The 20,846-nt window shown below is 34.8% G+C and overlaps 1 protein-coding gene across 7 annotated transcripts; it reads right to left on the bottom strand.

The window, feature by feature from the left end:
* Positions 1-13,449: 13,449 nt before the first annotated feature.
* Positions 13,450-20,442, bottom strand: LOC100267536 (axial regulator YABBY 5). Of its 7 annotated transcripts, none has more exons than XM_002263118.5 (7): positions 20,037-20,380; positions 19,854-19,943; positions 17,482-17,601; positions 17,105-17,222; positions 14,920-14,971; positions 14,635-14,710; positions 13,450-13,800 (listed from the first exon to the last, which is right to left on the bottom strand). In XM_002263118.5, exons 2-7 carry the CDS (start codon positions 19,920-19,922, stop codon positions 13,681-13,683), a joined length of 555 nt encoding a protein of 184 aa, XP_002263154.2. In that variant the 5' UTR covers positions 19,923-19,943; positions 20,037-20,380; the 3' UTR covers positions 13,450-13,680. The 7 variants fall into 7 exon arrangements, with proteins under 7 accessions (XP_002263154.2, XP_059594884.1, XP_059594885.1 ...); XM_059738901.1 differs by having other exon boundaries at positions 14,920-14,968; XM_059738902.1 differs by having other exon boundaries at positions 17,108-17,222.
* Positions 20,443-20,846: the final 404 nt, after the last annotated feature.

The following is a 20,846-nucleotide window of genomic DNA, read 5'->3' as shown; positions in this document are numbered from 1 at the left end:
ACATGTTCAAGCACTTCCGCAAGCCTCAATCCTTGAACAAGCTATGGTGAATCTTTGCAAGGTCATGGGAGATTTTATTGGAAAGCAAGAAGCCACCAATGCTCGAGTCGATCAAAGAATTGACAGAGTGGAGAGTACTTTGAATAAAAGGATGGATGAAATGCAAAATGATCTATCTCAAAAGTTAGATATTCTCCAAGATTCAATCTCAAGGCTTGCCAACCTCAACATAGTGCAAGAGAAAGAAAACTCTCCTTCTCAACCTTGTCAAAATTCTATGAGTATCCATGAAATGGAGGCTAAGGAGGGAGAATCTTCACAAAAGAGGGAAGTCAAAGAAGTGATCACTCTGAGGAGTGGTAAAGAGGTTGATCTGCCCACATGCAAGCTAGAGCATAAGGTAGAGAGTGAAACAGAGAAAGAAAAGAGGGAGGAAATCAAAGGAAAGAAAAAGGGGAAAAGCATAGAGAAAGATGGCTATGATGTTAATGTACATAGAGAACCACAGAGGATAGTCATCAAGGAAGAATTGATGAAGAAACGCATGCCTCCACCTTTTCTCCAAGCTTTGTATGGGAAAATCATACAAACCAAGTCTCAATTGAAGGATGCAAACTTCATATGGGATCCGGGCAAGCTAAATCAGGAGCAAATTTTTTTGATGGACTTAGTCTTTTTAAAGACTAGCTAGTCCATATCTTCTTGTTTTGTTAATTTCTTGTTTTAATTTTGATTTCAATGCTTTAATTTTGATTTCAATGCTTTAATTCTAGTTTGTTTTGATGTAATATAGGTTTTTGGATGATCAAAATCAAGAGGAATTGCAAAGAAATTGAAGGAAGTCTTTCGGAGCGAAATCGGAGCAAAAACGGGTCAAAAACAGGGCAAAAACAGGGGAAAAACAGGGGTCTGCGAGATTTCGCAGCCTCTGCGAAATCGGCACTTTGCTGCGAAACCAGTTCGCAGCCCAATAGCCCTCTCTGCGAAAATTTTCGCAGCTGCGAAACCAACTTTGGCACACGAGTGCCACTTCGCAGCACAGGAGCATCTGTTTCGCAGCTGCGAAACGCATTGTGAAGTGGTAAAGCCTGATTTCGCACCAAAAGTCCCATTCCGCAGAGGATTTCGCGGCTGCGAAAGCACTTTTAGCACACGAGTGCCATTCCGCAGCACAGTAACCCTCATTTCGCAGCTGCGAAACGGCTGCGAAGCTCCAAAGCGTGAAAATTCTCAATTTCGCAGCCAAAGCTCCATTCCGTAGGGTATTTCGCAGCTGCGAAAGCACTTTTGGCACACGAGTGCCATTTCGCAGCACAGTGACTCCCATTTCGCAACTGCGAAACGGCTGCGAAGTTCCAAAACGTGAAAAATCCCAATTTCACAGCCGCACCCCCATTTCGGCAATTGTTGGACACATTTCGATCACTTACTGGAGTTCAAATTATGCATGCAATATCTCATTTGAAATCTTGGGAAGTCAGGAGTCTATAGCTTCAAACGGTTCTCGATTTGGATTTGAAACGGAAATGTTATGGCCGTTTGAAGATGACTGTGCAAACCATGAACGGAAATGTCGCACCTCCATTTCGCTACTGTTGAACACATTTTTGAAGCACTTTCTGGAGCTCAAATTATGCATACGATATCTCGTTTCAAATATTCGGAAGTCAGGAGTCCAGCGCTTCAAACGGTACACAATTTGGAGGTGAATTGAAGAAGTTATGGTCGTTTGAAGACAAGCGCGCAAAGCTGAGCGAGAATTTCGCAGCCGAGACGCCATTTGGAAGGGTGTTTCGAAGCTGCGAAACCACTTTTTGGCACACGAGTGCCATTTTGAAGCCCTGTACACTCATTTTGCAGCTACGAAATGAGCTGCGAAATCACTTTTAAGCTTTGAAATGGCTGCGAAATGATCTCCAAACTTCGAAATGGCTGCGAAATCACCTCCAAAAGTTGAAATGGCATTCAAGTTGAGAAATTGACTTGCAAAATGGAGGAAGGTTTGCAAAAACACCTTGTAAAGCCAAGGGAAGTTGTTAAAATGCCATCAGAGCCCTGCAACCATGAATATGAAGAGGACAGCCCCGCACACCCTGGGATCACACACACCAAGCCTCTCACTTCATTTCTGACCTCCTTAAACCATCAAATCTCATAGCTCCAGCTGAGAGCTCTAGTTGAGGAGACTATGCCATCTAAGGAGACTACCAGAACAGAGGCCAAAGTCCTAATCCAACCCATTCAAGAGGCCACCACAGACGCATCAGCTCCACAGGACCTTACCATTACTTGATCATCTCTTTATTTTTTGGTCTTTACATATTATATTAGTATACATAGCTTTGTTTTGATGTCTTATATTCTGGGATTGGATGCATTACTGATGATACATCATATATAGACATCATTTTTGTTTAAACTTGGCATTTTTTTATTTCCTCTACTCACTAACTCTTTTATGTTTTCTTTGAAACATGTGGTTTCTCCTCTACGACTCAGACTCCATGTCACTAAGGAGGTACCACTTCCTCCCTATTTTTTAATCGTTTTTGTCACATTGAGGACAATGTTCAGCTTGGTTGGGGGGAGAGTTGAGGAAGTAAGTATTGTTAATAATGCTAAGTTATTTTGGTAATTTAGTTGCTTTTTGCTTAATTTAAAAATTTTTAAAGTTTTTATTCTACTCTCCATGGTTATTAAGGAAAAATTTTCAAAATGAAATGGGAGAAATTGAATTTTTGTCTTTTTACTTGACTTAGAGTTTGTATTATGCTTACTAAAGTTGATGAATTGTTGAAACTTCTATTCAACCTCAGTTCTTCCACTTTAAGCTATTCACACACTGTGCACAATAGGTTCTGATTATAAGATGAAAAACTATTTCCCTCTTGGCTTAGGAAAATTTTAGACTTGGTACCTTTGACCTCATTTAATAGTGTTGGGACACCTTATGAAAGGCCAATGAGCCTTTGAAAAAAAAAAAATGTTTACTTACCTTGAAACCCGAGTAAGGTCTGAGGGGTATATGGTGAAAATCTTTAAAACCTGGTGCCCTAAGCCTTAATTGGTTGGGAGTCATCGACCTCAATGCTCGTTACAAGGGTGAATAGGTGGAGTTTAACATACTGTAGGTGCTTGGGTATTAAAATTCATTCTCAAAAGTCCGGGGTGAAATCCGAGGAGTTAGTGGTTGAAAAATCCTTAAAGCTTGATGCCCTAAACCTTTATTGGTTGGGAGTCATCGATGGACCCCCGTTACATGGACAATTTAGAAAAAAATACCTTTAAGCCTTGTACTCCTACAAGAAAAAAATTGTGAAAGAAAAAAGGTGCGTTCTTAGCCTATTGGAGGTTGATTAGTTTGCTAAGCTTTGAAAAGAACTAGGTTAAGGGGAGAGATTAGTTCAACATACTATATTCGGAAACTAATAAGTAACACTTAGACTTTTGTGGAAGAGTAAGGTTTGACCATTTGGGAGTGGAAACTCTTTTAAAGCTTAAATTTGCATAATGCCTTCTCTTTAAGAATTGTGATTAGACAAGTTATTTGATAGCTCCTATTAAAGTTCGAGTTTTATTTCTTTAATATTCAATGTGAGATTTTGATCAGTCATGCCACTTAAACATTTTTTGAAGTGATCAGCATGATGTTGTAAATTATGGTACTTTTATTTTATTTTTCTCTCCTTTATTGCTAAGGGACTAGCAATATGTCGGTTGGGGGGAGTGATTACTACTCAAAAAGTGTTATTTTGTAGCTTGTAATTAATCCTTTTAAAAACACTTTTGAGTAGTAGTTATTGTCTTTTAACCCAATTAACATGTTAAGGACCCTTGCAATCATTTCTAATCAAATTGTGTAAGTTTTGGTGTTTTTGTTAGTAATTTGATCACCAAAACAATCCAAGATTGAGGAGAGTTATTTGGAATCCATGGAAAAGAAATGAAGAGCTCAAATTCATGAAGAACCAAGCTTTGGAGCTCCATAGCCCTTTGCCAAAGTCGTTCAAAGTATGCAAGGAGAGAACCAAGGAGAGAGGAAAAACAGAGTGAAGAAAACAAAGGAAAGCTAGCTGTAGTCTTCTTTTGCACTTTTGGAGTACTTCCCAAAGTCCATTTTCTACATTCTATATACCATTTCAAAGCTCAGGAAGTCAAGAATCCAATGCTTCAAACGGTGCGCGATTCGGAGTTGAAACGAAGAAGTTACAGCCACTGCAAGTCAATCACTCTAAAGTGTTGCGAAATCAGCCTTTTGTTGCGAGAATTTCGCAGCCTTTTTGTACAGTGTTGTGGATTTCCTCCTGAAGTTTCACGCCGCGATGGAAGCCAAACACCACAAGGTGGAAGCCAACTTAGCAGCCCTGCGAGTTTAACTTGTTGATGCGAAAATATTTCGCAGCCCTCTTGAGTGTCTGCAAAATCTCGCAGACACCATTTTTCACCTGTGAAATGTTCCTGGAGCTTCCCGATATTTTTGCACCGACTCTTTTAGATATTTTTCTTCAGATTTTTGTGTCTAAATTTCCATTTTCTCCTTGTATTCAACCACTCATGTAATTCCTTAGCTAGGAAGTATCCAAGGAAGGGTAAATTACCTTCCTATATAAACTCTCTTGTAAACACTCTCAGGAGACGCTCGGGGAAGTATGTAATATATAGATATATCATATATAGAATCAAGGAACAGAGCACTTGATCTGTTTTTCATATATATTCTTGTCTTCTCTTTCATTTTCATTTTCTAGCCAACCAAACTCTGAGGATTTTTCCACAGAGGATGAGAGGCTAAGCTTTTTGTCTCTTGGAGTAAGGAAAGCCGGGTAAGTTTCCACATGCATAAATTGGAAGTTCTGTTGTTTTAGTTTTTAATGAAGAGAAAGTGTGACCCGTTAGTGATTTCTATGTTTTTAGTTAACTTAAAACGCCTTTAAATCACCTGGGCCAACACTTGGTAAGGCAAGTGATCTCCAACCATGGAGATGCACTAGTTTACCCCTTGCGAGCCTTTGGGAGGTGACTTGAAGGTAGGATTTTCTAGAATAGCCAACACTTGGTAAGCTTTTGGACTCCAAGGAGACATCCATTAGTTATCTCTTACGAGCTTTTGACGGGTAATCCAAGGTTAAAGATCACCTTGAATGGCAAGTGCTAGGTGAGAGGCACGAGCCATTGCAAGGTGCATCAGTGAGAGGGATTTAGTGTTTGAACCCATTAATGGGAAGCATCTGTACAACACCGATTAGAGAATTAACTATATGTTAATTCTCTAATGCGAGGAAAAGAAACAAGTGACCGGAACTCCCTTTTTGTATGAGGAATCTGAGCCTAGTGATCTGAACTCCAAGAAACATCTTTCTTTGTAAGTAAAATCAGTTACTATTTTTAGTTAGCTTAAAACCAAACCTTTTTCATTTAAACATCTTTATGTTTTCTTTTAAAGCTAACCTTGAAATGAAAAGGCACCAATTCAGCTTTGAATTAATATCATTTGCAAAGTGAAAACCCATCCCAGTGAACGATCCTAGAGCCGCTATGCTATAGTAGCTTTGTCTTTGCTACCCTAGTATATGGTGTAATAGGTTATAAATTTTGTTGATTACTCCCTCAATCAAGGAGCACCAGCTGGACACGAATCAGTTGAGACACCAATTGGGCACGAATCAAATGGCATCGTTGCCGGGGATCGAACCCCGAATCAAATGGTGCCATTGCCACTGCCGCTGCTAGGGACGAATCACGTATACCCTTATAGTATCTTGATTAAGATAATTTCTTTAGCTTAAAAGGAGTTGTTCTTAAGCAATAAAATGAGGAAATAAAAAAAATAGAAATTTTTTTTTGAAAATGACTTATTTAAGCTTGAGAAATTATCTAAGGGGGTAATGGCCTTGTGTCTTCAAGCCTTGGTGCCCAAAACCAACTAGTTAGGAGTCATCGGTATCTTGCTCATTACATAAGCTAAACTCAGTTTTGAAAAAATAAAAAATAAAAAATAAAAAAATAAATGTTTGGGAAATTCAACTTTGTTCTACCTTGAGCTAGGGTGATACCTGAGGGGTAAGTGGCCTATAAAGGTCTTCAATACTGGTACCTTGGGTGAAAACTTGGGAGTTGCCAGTGGATCCCTATTAAGCCATATAGAAGGAGATTTCCTAAACTAAGAAAGAAAAATCAAAATAAATTTTTCTCCCTCTTTAACTTAAAGATTGATGAAATTTGAGTTTAAGAAAAGTCTTTAAAAAAATACTATGAGGGGACACCAAAATTAAGCACATGAGGTTTAGGTGGAAAGAACCAAACAAGGGAAAATCAAGAGACACTAAGGGGAATGCTAAACATGGATGCACATTTATGTATATGAGGATAAGGTGAGAAAACTAAGAAATTGCATATCTTGTGTCATCTTGCTCAATTCTAGGAAATTTGTCTACTTGGGTATCTTGTGTGTGAAACATGTTATGTTAAGTCAATATGGTTTCATGAATCTCATTGCATATTTTTAGGTTGAGGAGGATGATTGAAGCCAAAATATGTGCTCTAATGGCACATATTCGATATGATTTGTGCACCAAAGGACATTCAAATCACCCAAATAGACCTAAATTGATGCTAAGGCCCTAGCCATGAGTTTAATTTGTACTTTAGAGACTTATCTCAGGTTCAAGGGAAGAAAAGGGTGCAAGTTGAATCACTTTAGATTTTGAAAGATCAAAAATGGGTTAAATGAGGAAATAAGTGAGTCAAGACTCATGGACCATGAGGAAAGGAAAGACGAGGATATCATGAGTTTGGAATATGATAAATTGCCATTATGGAGTAAGAAAGAAGGTAAGAAAACATTGGAAATGAGGCATGAAGCAAGATTCAGTTGCCTGGAAATTTAGAACTCAAAAATCTGATAGCAATATATACTCTGACTTTGAGGAAAAATTTAGAGCACTTTCTAGAGTCTATTTTATACATACTATATATTGTTTCGAAGATCAAAAAGTCAAAAGTCCAACACTTCAAACAGTGTGCAAATCGAATTTGAAATGAAGAAGTTATGACCATTTGAAGACAACTGCACCAAGCTGAAGGGTCATTTCAAAATCCTCTTCAAAATGACACCAATTTTGAATTTACCCACTGCCACTTTGATGTTTCACCTCCTCTACCTCGGGAATTGCAGCTAGGGCACTCCATCCGCCCTAAGTGGACCCCACACGACTAGAAATCACCATTTTATTATTTTTTAATCATTTTTAGGAAATTATTTTGTAATAAGTGACCAATGAGAGTGTCCCACATGTTAGGTAATTGATGATATTATATAAACTCTCTTAATTCTAGGTTTTAAGGATCTTGGAATTTTTTTTTTCCGGAGAGTTTGACATTGAAGGTGGAAGAAGACAAGAACTTTGGTTTATTTTATTTTTCTTCTTTATTAAATATATTGTTTTTAGTTTCTTTTGATTCAAATTATGGATTTTTACCCTATTATGGATTGTGAATGTGACATCACCCCATGAGAGGCTAAAAGCCAACTTGGGGCTTGAAGCATGAAAAACTAAGGGATAGGGAACCTATAAGGACAATGGGTAAATTATTATAACAATGAGATTAATTATTGGTTGTGTGACAATTTATCAATTTTTTTATCATATCCTTGTGAGTTAGTTTAGGGAATGATACAGTAGGTTATTACCTGGTACTAGTGATTCTTGGTAATTATTGATCATTTTTTATCATTAATTATCCTCGTCTTCCCTATCGTTATTTGGACCAAAACAAAGCTATAAGGAGTAGGAAGGATAAAAAAGCCAAATCTAAACTAGTAATCAATCTCATTCATTTGATGGTTTTAGGAATCTGTTTTAAAAAGGAAAAATTAGGTTTCAGATGCAATTTTGAGTTATAGAACTCAACTTGATCGTGAGCGGCCAAGGATCCCAAAACCTTAATATCATATTACTTAAAAGACCCTTGTTTTCTCTAATTGCTATACCCTAGGTTGGATTGTGGAGAGCCCCAAACTTGAATTAATTGAATTTAAAATCGATATCCATTATGTTATTAATTTAATTTTTTTTACTTAGTTCCACATTATTCTCATATTGTTTTTCACTTTAAGATTTAAACGAAAGCAATTCATTTATTCTAGTATTGAAAATTTCCATAAGCCAGTCCTTGAGGACGATACCCGGAATACTACAAAAGCTGTAGTGACTCTTTCTCTAGTTTTTCTTTACTAGAGTTGCTGTGTAAAAAAGGCTAAGTATTTTGGTACAATAGAGAAGTTCGGTCAATGGTACATCATTTAACCTACAATAATACTTTAGGGCCTAAAACAATTTTAGTTAATGCCAAAACCATTATTACTTTTATATTAAAATTGATTTACTCATTGCTAATATGGAAGGATTATGTGTACTCCCATTCTCCAAATCAAGCAAATGATGAACCACAAACAAAAACTAAGTTAATCTGCACCTCAAATCACATGAGAATGGCACATCATTCTACCAATTAAGGTACTTTAAGCCCAACACAATGTTACTTTAAGACCAATATACTGCTACTTTTACATTACAATTGTTATACCCTTCATTATTTTCTAAATACTGCCTGTTTACATAATTCCCTCTCAAAACAATCTAATTGATAATGGAAAATAAGTAACTTAAACTCAAGTGCAAAGTGAAAACCAACTCTATGATCATAATGCAAACCAAATTGATCCATGCCAAAATCGATCTCATAAAAAGTTCTATAATGAATAATTTAAATTGGTCATTTCATAAGATTAACATTACAAAAGCAAAATTGTCAATATCACAACTAATCCATAAGCTATTCAACTTCAATAAGTATTCCAAAAACTAATCCCAAAATAATAAAATAACAAAATAAAAAAACTTCATATCCTTCCATTCCCCAATGATCCTATTCAAAACTCCATTCAGAACTCCAAACCATATAATGTAAAAACAACATAAATCATATGCCCTGAATATTCCAAAAAATGAAATTTTCTAATTTTTTTTAAAAAAAAAATACATAATGATGTCATACAACCATTTGCAAAATGTTATGGTTATATGTTTCCTTATTTATTCAAACATGCATCCTCATCTTTAAATATGCCCAATGACCCTATCCAAAATTCCATTCAGAATTCCAAACCATACAATGTAAAAGCAACATAAATCATATGCCCTGAATATTCCGAAAAAAAAAGTCTAATTTTCAACAAAATACATAATGATGCCATACAATCATTTGCAAAATATTTTGGTTATATGTTTCCATATTTCAAACATTCATCCCCATCCTTTACAAATGCCTAAAGACCTTATCCAAAACCCCATTAAGAACTACAAACCATACAATGTAAAAGCAACATAAATCATATGCCCTGAATATTTCGAGAAAAAAAGAGTCTGATTTTCAACAAAATACATAATGATGTCATACAACCATTTGCAAAATGTTCTAATTATATGTTTTCATATTTGTTCAAACATGCATTCCCATCCTTTACATATGCTTATTATATATTCTCCAAATTACTTCAATAATTCAGGGATATCAAATTTATCACTACAAATCAAAATAAAATATATATGCATCTATTTATATATACAAACTATCAAAGTACATCAATTTCCATTAAATAACTTATTTGGTTTTCAAAAAAATAAAAGAAAACAAAAGTTTCAATCTTTCATATTTGATTATTAGAATATGAAAAAGGAAAAGGTACAAAGTTTGCAACTTGACAAAACTCAACTAGGCTCAAATCAACTAAAACAACTTTAAAAAACCTGATCCCTCTTTATTTTCCCAAATTTTCTTGGTAACCAAATAGAGGGCAAAGTCAAACAACAATTAAATTCCCTAACAAACCATCACCAATATAACTAGTTCCACAAAAACCCCAACAATTTCTAAAGAAATTCTCCAACAATGCATCACAAAGCCACCTAGACGAAGAAAAAACCCTAAAAAATTCCAAATAAATTCCTCTAAGAAAGGTGAGAGAAAAAAAATGGAAACATGTACAGAACTCACTATGGGAGGACAACGATTAATAAACCCTAGAAGGTTGGAGTTTGGTAGGAAATCAGGGTCGTTGATGGGAATCCATCGTGTCTTTGTAACATCAGGAGATACAGTCATTGAAATCAAAGAGGAGAACAAATAAATAGTGCATATAAACCACCAATTTTCCTACAATTTTCGTCTTTACTCCCGTTCCAACGGTTATAGATTTGGAGGGGGCTTTGCACTTCCTTTCCGCTAACACAATGTCGACATCGAAGGCAACGAACCTCACACAAACACAGAAAAATAATTGGGCCACTTAATCCAGGACATGGGGGTTAGGGCTCTACCAGGTAAGCTTGTTTCATGGGGATAGGGCTCCACTAGACAACACATGTTCATTCATTTTGGTTTTCATTTCAATAAGTTTTTTATTTTGTTTTATTATGTTATAAGCTGGAACGTTTTATTTTGGTTAAGCATGTATTATTTTGGTTTAAGGGTAATTATTTTTTAGCCAATGAAGAGGCTGATGTGGAATTGTTGGCTAGTGTGGGTGGTAGTAAAAAAGACACCCTAAGGACATTTTTGGCCAATGTGGGAGGACACTGTACTAGTGCATGAAATGAGGATTTTTTTTGGATCAAAATGCACTAACTATGAAAGAGCCCTTTTTGGGTCCTGAAAGCAAATATTATTCATAAATGCAACATATTTACATAATTCCCCCACCCCACAATATTTTATTTTATTAATTTATTTTATTAAAGAAAGAAATAAATAAATATTACAACTTATTTATATCTTTGTCATGCTAAAAAGATTTACATAAATAAATTATAATTTCCAATTTTAAAAATTAAACATGATAAATTCATTTATATTTATTATAAATTTGGAAATCTCAAATTAAATAAATTTTCACCAAAATTGTCATATATATATATTCTCTCACAAATAACCAAATTTATGTTTCTTCCACATGACAGCTGTCTGATTAATGATTATGGCTCGAAAGTGCAGCCCACAGCCTAGACTTTTATATGTTTGCGGACGAGTTACTTTCGGTAACATGGCAAATTTTTGCCCCTTAAAGGCTCACAAAGAGAGACACACAACACATCCTTTTAACGGTTTGCAGGTGGTCAGGATGGGATGTTGGTTTTGTGGTAACCACTCTTACCCAGTGGGTAGACATATTCCCCCATAACCCAAGGAGATAAAGAAGTAATGTTGTCAGAAAGTGTTTGGCTCCAACTTGCTAGCTTTGTTGCCCTTCATTACATTATATACTGTTTTCTTATGGGGTGACACTCGCCTAAAATTTTGGGCTCTGGTGTCCTTAGTGCCAGAGATCCATTAGCATGCTATGCTAGCCACCTCCACAACTACCAAAGGGAAAGGTTGGTTCCATAAATCTGCGTTATTTTTCTCTGTCATTTTAGTCAGATGATTACCCAGATGGCTTATGGGTCCTATTGCTTATATTTATGAATATATTTGGAACTTAAATGCCTAAGCTCTAACAGCTAACAAATATTGGTAGGGAGATTTAGAAAAGAAATGCCATTAAGGTTTACCTTGCACTGATATGTACGGAATTCTTGTACTCCCTGAGGTTCCCTTTATGTTTACAAGGATATCCATGGCAAGTTAATATTCCTCTGAATAATATGTATGCAATATTTGGGCCTCAGACGGGCCAGCAGAATAGAAAGTTGATGTAGTCATGACCCATGATAGCCTTTATGTGCAAAAGTAGATTTATTCGAGTCGGTGCAATTAGATTTGAGGCAATTAGATTTATTCGAGTCGGTGCAAAAGTAGAAAGTTAATATTTTTTTTTCAATTCTACTTCTTTTTAACTGAAAAAGATGGGAAAAAAAAAGAAAGATAGGATATACAAGCTTTAGAATCAGCCTCTTCGTTCGCTATCAGAATATGGTAATAAAAAGTGTTGGTCCGTTCCAGGATTGTTTGAGGTTGAGAATCTATTTTCTTGTTGTCCAGACAGACCCATTCTATCTGCAATGGGCTAATTTCATTCTCAGTATATACCAACTGTTGATCAAAAAATTATTTTACTAATCGTTTCATGTGTTCTTTAAAGGGCTTTACATTATTGGTCTAAATTCAGGTTTGTTCTAAGTTGTTCTTGAATTTATGAACAATTTTAGGAGTTCAAATATGATGCTGAAGTTCTGACTCTTGATGGTTTTTGGATCATTCCCATATGGTCCACTTGCAAGGGAAGCTACATAACATTCATTGTTGGTGAACTTAAGATTTTGGGCCATTATCAGTAATAACTAATAAGTATACATAGTATATAAATTCAATGATGGCGTTTTGTAACAAGCATTCTCCCACAAGTGAACTCTAACCACAATTAGATATATCTCGTCTTGAAGAAAGGGTTTTAATGCTCTTTAACCGAGCTTGCTCCATTGATGAGAAATGACTAGTAAGTATTTCATGAATTTAGATTTTTAAAAGAATTAGATGTTGTTTCTTGCTTTGAATTTGAGATAATTTGCTTTTTATTTTTTTATTAATTTATTACTTATTTCTTAAATATTTTCACTGAATAGAAAAAGTAAAAAAAAAATAATCATTTTTTGAATATTAAAAGTAAACCACCATAATTAAAAGGAAAAAAAATGAGTTTCTACATACTCATATAAAAATAATAATAAAATATGAGTTCTTAGAAAATAATTCAAATTTCATACAGGTCAAATGAAGTAGTTAAGATGGTTAAAGGTAATACATATATATCATTAAAATGAAGCATTTGAATGGTCAAAAATAGTATATTTGATCAAAAAGTGAATGAAATACTAATTATTTTTATATAATTGATTGAAATTTGTATTTTATAAACTTGATTTCTTATTTTATAAGCATTTTTTTTTCATATGAATGCATGAAAACACACTTTTTAACCTTAATTGTTTTTTTATTTAATATTTAATAAAAATAAAATATTAAAAAAATAAATTACTTAATACTTAATACTATTAAACACTATTTTATATTAAGTTCTATATAAAATTAAGTTAAAAAAATAAATACAACCTTTTAACCTTCAAATATAAGGATATGTGAAGACCTCTTGATAGGAATGCTCTTTAGAGAACAATGAGGAATGACTTGCAGCTTTTGATGAACCTATATCTCTCTAAGATCCCTAATTTGTAGGTTGATTTTATTAATCTTAAACTACCAGTGTGTTTTGGAGTGATTTTCGAAAATATTTCCAACACTTGAATAATAAAAATTTTCAAGTATTAAAAATATTAAAAACGTTTTATAAAATCACTATCAAATGGATTCTAATAAATGAAAGTTTATCGGACATTATAACCTAAGTTAACAGTTAATTCAATTCCTATTTATATAACAGAAAAATCCCATATATAGGTCAATTATAAAGAAAATTATTGAAGAAAGGATGCATACACACACATTTACAGTCCATAAATATGCTGTTCATAACAGATGAAGTGGTCATTGTGAGGACCTCATTCCTCTAGAACAAGCTATGTGCTACCATTTCTGGTTGCAGGCCTGATGAAAACTCAAATTCTGCTTCAGTATTGTAAACAAACACACTATAATATTTAGTTTACCGACCACATTATCATTTCCTTAGTAGAATCCTTGGGTCTTTCTTGGCCCTTCCCCAGAAAATGCTTCATCAAAGTTAGCTTTGTCGCTCTTGCTGTTGTTCAGCGTTAGCCCAAAGTGGATATGAGGGAAATGCGCCCACTGCAATTGAAAATTTGTTGTCAAGTTTTGTTAGACAACCTTGAAATTGATTTTCTAAAATAATAATAATACATATGATTAAATTGGTTAAGAGTTTGTTTGATAATATTTTTACTTGAAAGTGTCTTTTAATGGAAGTGTTTTCTTTAAAAGTGTTTTTAAAAAATGAACTTATCGGGTGTTTATTTAGAAAACACTATAATATTATAAGTGATTTTTCAGATTTTAACATAAGAAAGTGTTTTCCAAAAGTGTTTTCTAAAAAGTATTTCTATAAGATCATTGTCAAACAAACTTTTGTTTAACAGTGACTCTAAGAAGTGATTTTAGGAAGTATTTTTAATTTAAAAAGTGTTTTTTAAAAAAAATTAAGTGTTTAGTAAAATTTAGAAAACACTTTTAAAAATCTGAAAAATTATTTGTAGTGTTAGAAAATCATTTGTAGTATATTTTGAAGAAACATTTGATATGTGATTTTCTTAAAAATGCTTTTAGAGAAAATACTTCCATAAAAAACACTTCAAATAAAAATTACTGTCAAACACACTAAGAATACTAAAACACGAGGCTTGGTAGTAGCTAACCTTTGAGATTTGTCGGTTTAATAATTACATGGTTAACTATACATATCAAACTTGTACAAGGTTGAGGGATATTTTTCTAATTAAATACCAATTAAATGTGGTGTGCATATTGACAAGAAACTAAAAAATTAATGAGATTATTGCTAATACCACAAGTAATATTTTTCTCCATTTTTTTTAAATTTTTTAATCTTCTGATCAGCCTATATATATAAACTTGGCTTCTTTAAAATAATTTCTCCAAACTTACATTTTTTGCTGCAGTACTAAAGGCTTCCTTATGGCTTATGTCAGGATTATTAGCTTTTATCCTTTGAATCTCCTCCCTGCAGAAAAATAAGCATATAGGGTGGAATTAATCAATTGTGGTAAGCAAATTAATCATCAAATTAATAATAATAATAAAAAGCCCCTGTAGGGACACGCATATATATTATTATGTCAAGCAATATACAAATCTTTGGACATATTTATGAGAAAAGTTAATATACAAAACCAGTGTCATGAATGGAAGCTGAACATCATAAGAACTTACTTAATAAACCTGTTGTATGCTGATGGGACCCTTTGCTTTTTCTCTTGTGCTGCTAATTAAAATCATTTGCAGTAAATTATAGCAGAGTTAGTTTTATCGACTCTTTCATTCAAGCTAGAAATGAAACAATTTCTGATCTCAACTAGATATAGGTATCAAACAGATTAATTAGAACTCAAAAACCTCAAAATAACACTACAGTTTCCATGTGTTGTATACCAGCTTATCTAAGCTGATATTCACTAGGCCAGCACCAACATAAATATGAGATCAATTTCCTGATAATCAAGTAGTAGAAATCATGTTTCCCCATGCAGGGCAACCATTTGGATGTCCAATAAATTCACCACATGAAAAGTTTCTTATGTGCCTTTGTTTTTTCCTTCCCACCTAGTTTTCCTCTTTCTTGTCTATATTTTCTAATATTGATCAATAAAGCCTAATTACTGCAAGGATGAACTACTCTTGAAAAACCCTAAACCTTTGTTATGGGAAAGTCGCCTTAACATACCAACCTTACAACAATAAATTTTAGATATGTTTCCTAGAAAGTGAAGAAAGCCTGCAAGAGGTTCAATTTCTTTCTAACCAATTGAAGCCCTTATGAAACTATGTGTTACATGAAATCTGCCCAAAAGCAACAAAAGCCTAAGTCTTAATGACTAGTTAAATGGACTTCTATTTGATTTTCCTCATTTGATTGAAAACCCTAGATTTCATCTGTGGTTACAAAAAAAATTCCTCATTTTGCCTCTTATTTATTACAATTTTTTGCATGATATATACAGTGATCAACATAATTAGCCTTGTGATTGTAGCGTTCATGGAGTTTGCAAATTGAACTAATGAATGGTAAAACTACAAAACTAATGGTTACAAGAACTTACAGGATCATCACCCCACACTATATGTGCATGAATTGGATGGTCACCTACTAAATTATTAATTAATTGGGCTTCTCATCAAAGTAGGATGAGATTTCATTAAATTCAAGTATGCGAAGAAAGGAGAACCACACTAAAAGAAAAACTGTGAAACCCTAAACCCCTAATATTCCTCAGATTTCAATCCTCATATGCTATGGGTAAGGAGATAATATTAAATTTCATCAAGTGATTTATCCTACAAAAAGTAGATAAGAAATCCCTTTATTAATCTAGTGACTTCTTTGTAAATATGTCTTAATTCGGAGGCAATTTAGTTAGGAGGGCTATTTTTTTTATAAAAAAAATTAAAATATTCTTTTATTCATTATACAGTGTAGGAGATAAAACGGTTAGGGTTAGTATTTTCTTTCCCCTTTTCCTTTGTCTTTTTCACGTAAATCACTCACATCTGTTAGCACGTGGGTTGTATAGATGATTGAATACTGGGCAACAAAGGAAACTCCGTTTATCCTACGGTTAAATTAATTACATGCATGAAGGGAGCACCCAGTACCCTATCCCATCTGTACCAACTTTACCTTACATCAATATGTACGTCTACATTTTATCTTCTTGTTTCTAATGGTAGATGGTGACGAAGTTAATAGTTCACATTCACCCCTTCAACCTCTATTTCTTCTTATCTGATTTGGATCTTGTTCCTATCTTCTCCAAGCTACATGGACTTTTCTCGACGTTCCCCTCTTTCCTTTTTCTTCACTTAATTAAGAATATATCTACTTCAAATCCTTCAAGGAGAAGTGGGCATCCACTTAAGGTATGGTATAAGCATACAAATATCCATCATGCTAATTCGATCTCATCCCATGATCTGACAATTCCTCTTCTTGGATATTACAATATTATTGAGAAACTTTTTTCTAGTTGCAACAATTAATTATTGACAATTTAAACGGAAGAATATGGGGCGAAATAGGTGATTAATTAATCAATTAGACTATTCAGATGGATCACATTAACACATGCATGTATACCACCTGGCAAACTAAAGTGATAAAGGTTGCATTAACTTAATACAAACTGTTGTTCTATTTTTAAATTATTTAAATCCTCATGGAAATAGAAGTCTAACACTATGTTAAGAGGGCCTCTAGTTATAGAGTGTTTGGGATTAAACATCTTCCATTTTGATGTGGCTCATAGGGTCTTAAAACAATTATTTCACAGAGCCCTCTCCATTATTTGGCTGGCAGACAAGTACACAGGAGACAGTGGAAGGTGACGAGAGGGAGACTTACCACCTTTTGGAAGCATTCTAGGTTGCTCATTATCTGAAGAATCCATTGCAGCAACCTTGTGGAATTTGGAAGAAGATCCGCACTCCTTGCTAGAGGCTTGGAAAAGTAGGTTCTCCTTCTGCAAAACATTTGTCAGCCAGAATACGAAGAAATGTATCATCGAATAATCTTATTCTTTGCCCCTCTTTCAGAATGATGTGTGAATGATTCCTCATTTAAAGAATGCCTTCACGGGGCAGTTTTGCTTTGTAGACGATCAACCAAAGGAGAGATACAAACAGTGACAGTGTGCAGTAAAGAATCTCATGGGGCAGTTTTGCATAAGTTTATTATATGTTGTATAATAGTAAAAGAGAGATGATGAGCTTCTTGCATACCTGAAGATCATGAAGAGGGACAGTCTGTAGCAAAGCTCCCATGTTCACTGACAAAAGATTAGCACAGTGGCCACACCTAATGGTCACAGCATTGAACACACTGGTGCACGGGACACTCACCTACAGGCGAAGTATCGGAAAATGAAGGACAAAAAATGTGTGTATGGCCAGGATTTTAGAGGAGCATTTGAAGTATATTCTGAATTTAAACATTGAAACCTCAATCTCTCTCTAAAGAGGAGCAGTTGCGAATTTTTTTAATAACTCAAACTTCATTCCATGTGACCAAATGAAATTTTCATTTTGGTGTAAAAATATTATAAAGTTTGTAGAATGGACTAGAGAAAAATCTGCAGCAAATAAAATGACTATTTTCAAGTGCAGAATCAGACACATCAAGACATAATACTCCAGTGCTTTAGCTCCAGTAAGAATCGAGAAGCATTTATCTTCTAATGACCTCCGGCTTTACAAAACCCAACTCACCCTTCAACACTAGATCAGTACATCAGGAGATTAAAAATGGAAGAACATGAAATGAAATAAAACCCATTACTTCCATTATTTTTCAATATCTATGACAATTCTAAAGAATAGTATACCACTGGTTACTACAACTATCGATCTGCTCCACCAGCACAGATTCTAAGGATGGAGCAGACAGATTAAGGCAAAAGTTGGGAGCGATATTTAGCCCACCATTCTGAATCTAGCTCTTAACATAGGTAGATGGTCCTTCACATACACAGGGAACTTACTACCAAAAAATGCAAAAGAAAAGAAGAAGAAAAAGACGATGATGATAATGACAAACAAGTGCAGCAGCGAATTAGTTCACTAAGAATAAGCAAGAAAATGCAAGAAAGAAAAAGAAAAAGAAGAAGAAGAAGAAGAAGAAGAAGAAGAAGAAGAAGAAGAAGCAGAAGAAGAAGAAGAAGAAGAAGAAGCAGAAGAAGAAGAAGAAGAAGTGATGTATGTGGGTCTACTGTATAATCTTTTGTGGGCTGGAAAACTTTATTTTTGGTTCCATTCAAACTGTATAGACCAAGCTACATTCTCATCTCCAGGCTCCAGCTACCCCAATATAGCTAGCAGGCTTCACATGCATATAACTATAATGGCACCCCCTACTATAAAACAGCTCCACCATTTCTCTTTCCATTCAGTGCGCCTGACACCAAAGGCAGTAAAACAGTAAAGTGGAGAGAGAGAGAGAGGGGAAAAGGACGTGACTGTATGGAAAACCACTAGGCAATAACCACATTACCTCCTCAACATGGACAATCAAGGATGAGATTTGCTTCTCTTTTCCGAGTCTGTGAAATCAATCGTTATCATTCTTCAAAAGAAATGAGATTCATGTACGAGGGATTTGCTTGTTTAAAGAGGGTTTTGTTATGATGGGAGTCTGTTGCTTAAAGAGATATGGAAATGAAGGAAAGCTTTGTAGAAAGAATCAAAAGCATCTATGCTGCCCGTGATTTTTTTGATTTTCCTCATCAAACTGTAAGCATTTCGAAGAAAACCCAGCAGAAACTTAAGTACAAACCAACCCACCTTCAGAAATTTTAATATTAAAAGAAATAGAGAAGAAACTTGTAAAGCCTTATGGTGATCAAGCATAGTGATAAATACAAAAAGGTGACAGGAAAAAGCCAGAAACTATATATGATTAGATGCTTATAATTAATTAATGGTGGAAAAAGGCCGCAACAAGATCTAGATTGTTAACTAGATGAGCATCCACATAAAACATGGGTGCATAGTCCTGGTTGGTGAAAAGCTCTAGGTTGACTTGCACTTTTCAGTCAAGAAGGCAGGAATTAACCCTATAGTTAGGGCCCCAAGCGATCTCCTAGCTAGCCTCTGAATCCTTTACATTTGGATGAAATTGAGGTCATTGATCAAAGATCATTCCAACTAGTCATGGCTTAATGGAGCCATCTGGTTTAGTGACTGTTGCACTGAAAAATCATCTGAAGATCTAGGACAAAAATCAATATTGAAAATACCACAGGAATATATAACCACCACCACAGCCCCCCCCCCCCCCCCCCCAAAAAAAAAAAGATGTATTTAGGATCTCTAGAAGATACATTGGTTCCTTTGGAAAAATTGAACATTTTGGTCAAGAGATGGAAATGATATTATTCTTTAAAAAAAATGGAAAATTTGAGGTATAACCTTCCCACATAAGTATGTAAACCCTATTTCATGACGCAGGCATAATTTCTTTAAAATTGGAATGAATCTCATGTATAAATGGACTATCAATTTTATAAAATCGAGTTTGAAATATAATTAGCAGAGAAAGGCCATGGATCAAGCCCTTCTAGTTTAAGGAAAAAGTGGGAAGCAAAATAGACTTGTACCGCTAAAATGGTGTTGCAGAAGTTGCAGTGCACATAACAAACACGTTCAGAAGCGATATCCAGAGACATTCTAGTGTGGTTGTAGATCACCTGATAAAAGAGAATCTTCTTACACAAAAGTAGATGACAGTAGAAGTATTGGCGAAGATTGAAGATAGAAAAGAAATAAAATAGTGGGAGTACTTGATATGTAGAGGAAGAACAAGTATCTTATATATAGAGATCGAGTTGAGAGAACAATCTCTGTCTAGGTGTTTGATGAATTGGAGAATTAGGGAGGTGGGGATACCAAAGAGTGATTTAATGATGCGGAGAAAAAGATTTCAGAGGATTGGTAGATAGCGGATTTATGAGGGCAGATATGGAGAGAATTTGGTATGCATATGGCATGATTGATTGAACAAGTGGATGAGAGGTATCCTCCAGCTTCCGGGTCAAGTGGGTTTCTATAGCGGACGAGGGGGGCGAGATATTAATTGTTGGAATGTGTAGAGATGAGAGAACCATATTGCAGAAACACCAAAAAAAAAAAAGGGGGGGGGGGGGGGGGGGGGGGGTGGGGGGGAGAAGATGACAAAACTACCACTCTACTCTGTCAAGTGTGCCACATTGCCATTGGAATAAAGTTAAGAGGCATTTACTTGTTTTCAAGTCTATTGTATCCACACAATGTCTAGGAAATGCAGCACGACTACCATCATGTACCTGATTCAAAGCAAGGGAGAGACGAGTTTTGCCCTAGTGTTGACGCGTTAAATCTGCTTTCTTCAATGATTAACAAGTCAATTTCATCCACTTTCCATGATCAAAGTCGAGTTGGCACTAAACCAGGAGCCATACAGATTAAGAAAAGAAAAAAAAAATGATGAGATCGTGATCAGCAAGCCACAGTATTTATAGTGAAAAAGTACGACAAAATGCTATTTAATCTACTCCAATTGAATGAATACATGGATTGTTAGACAGGTGAAGCAAATTAATTAAGGGTATTTG

The sequence above is a fragment of the Vitis vinifera genome, chromosome 8 (assembly GCF_030704535.1).
Source record: "Vitis vinifera cultivar Pinot Noir 40024 chromosome 8, ASM3070453v1".
Lineage (NCBI taxonomy): Eukaryota > Viridiplantae > Streptophyta > Magnoliopsida > Vitales > Vitaceae > Vitis > Vitis vinifera.
The sequence above is the reverse complement of the archived record's forward strand: the minus strand, read 5'-3'. Positions and strand labels throughout refer to the sequence as shown.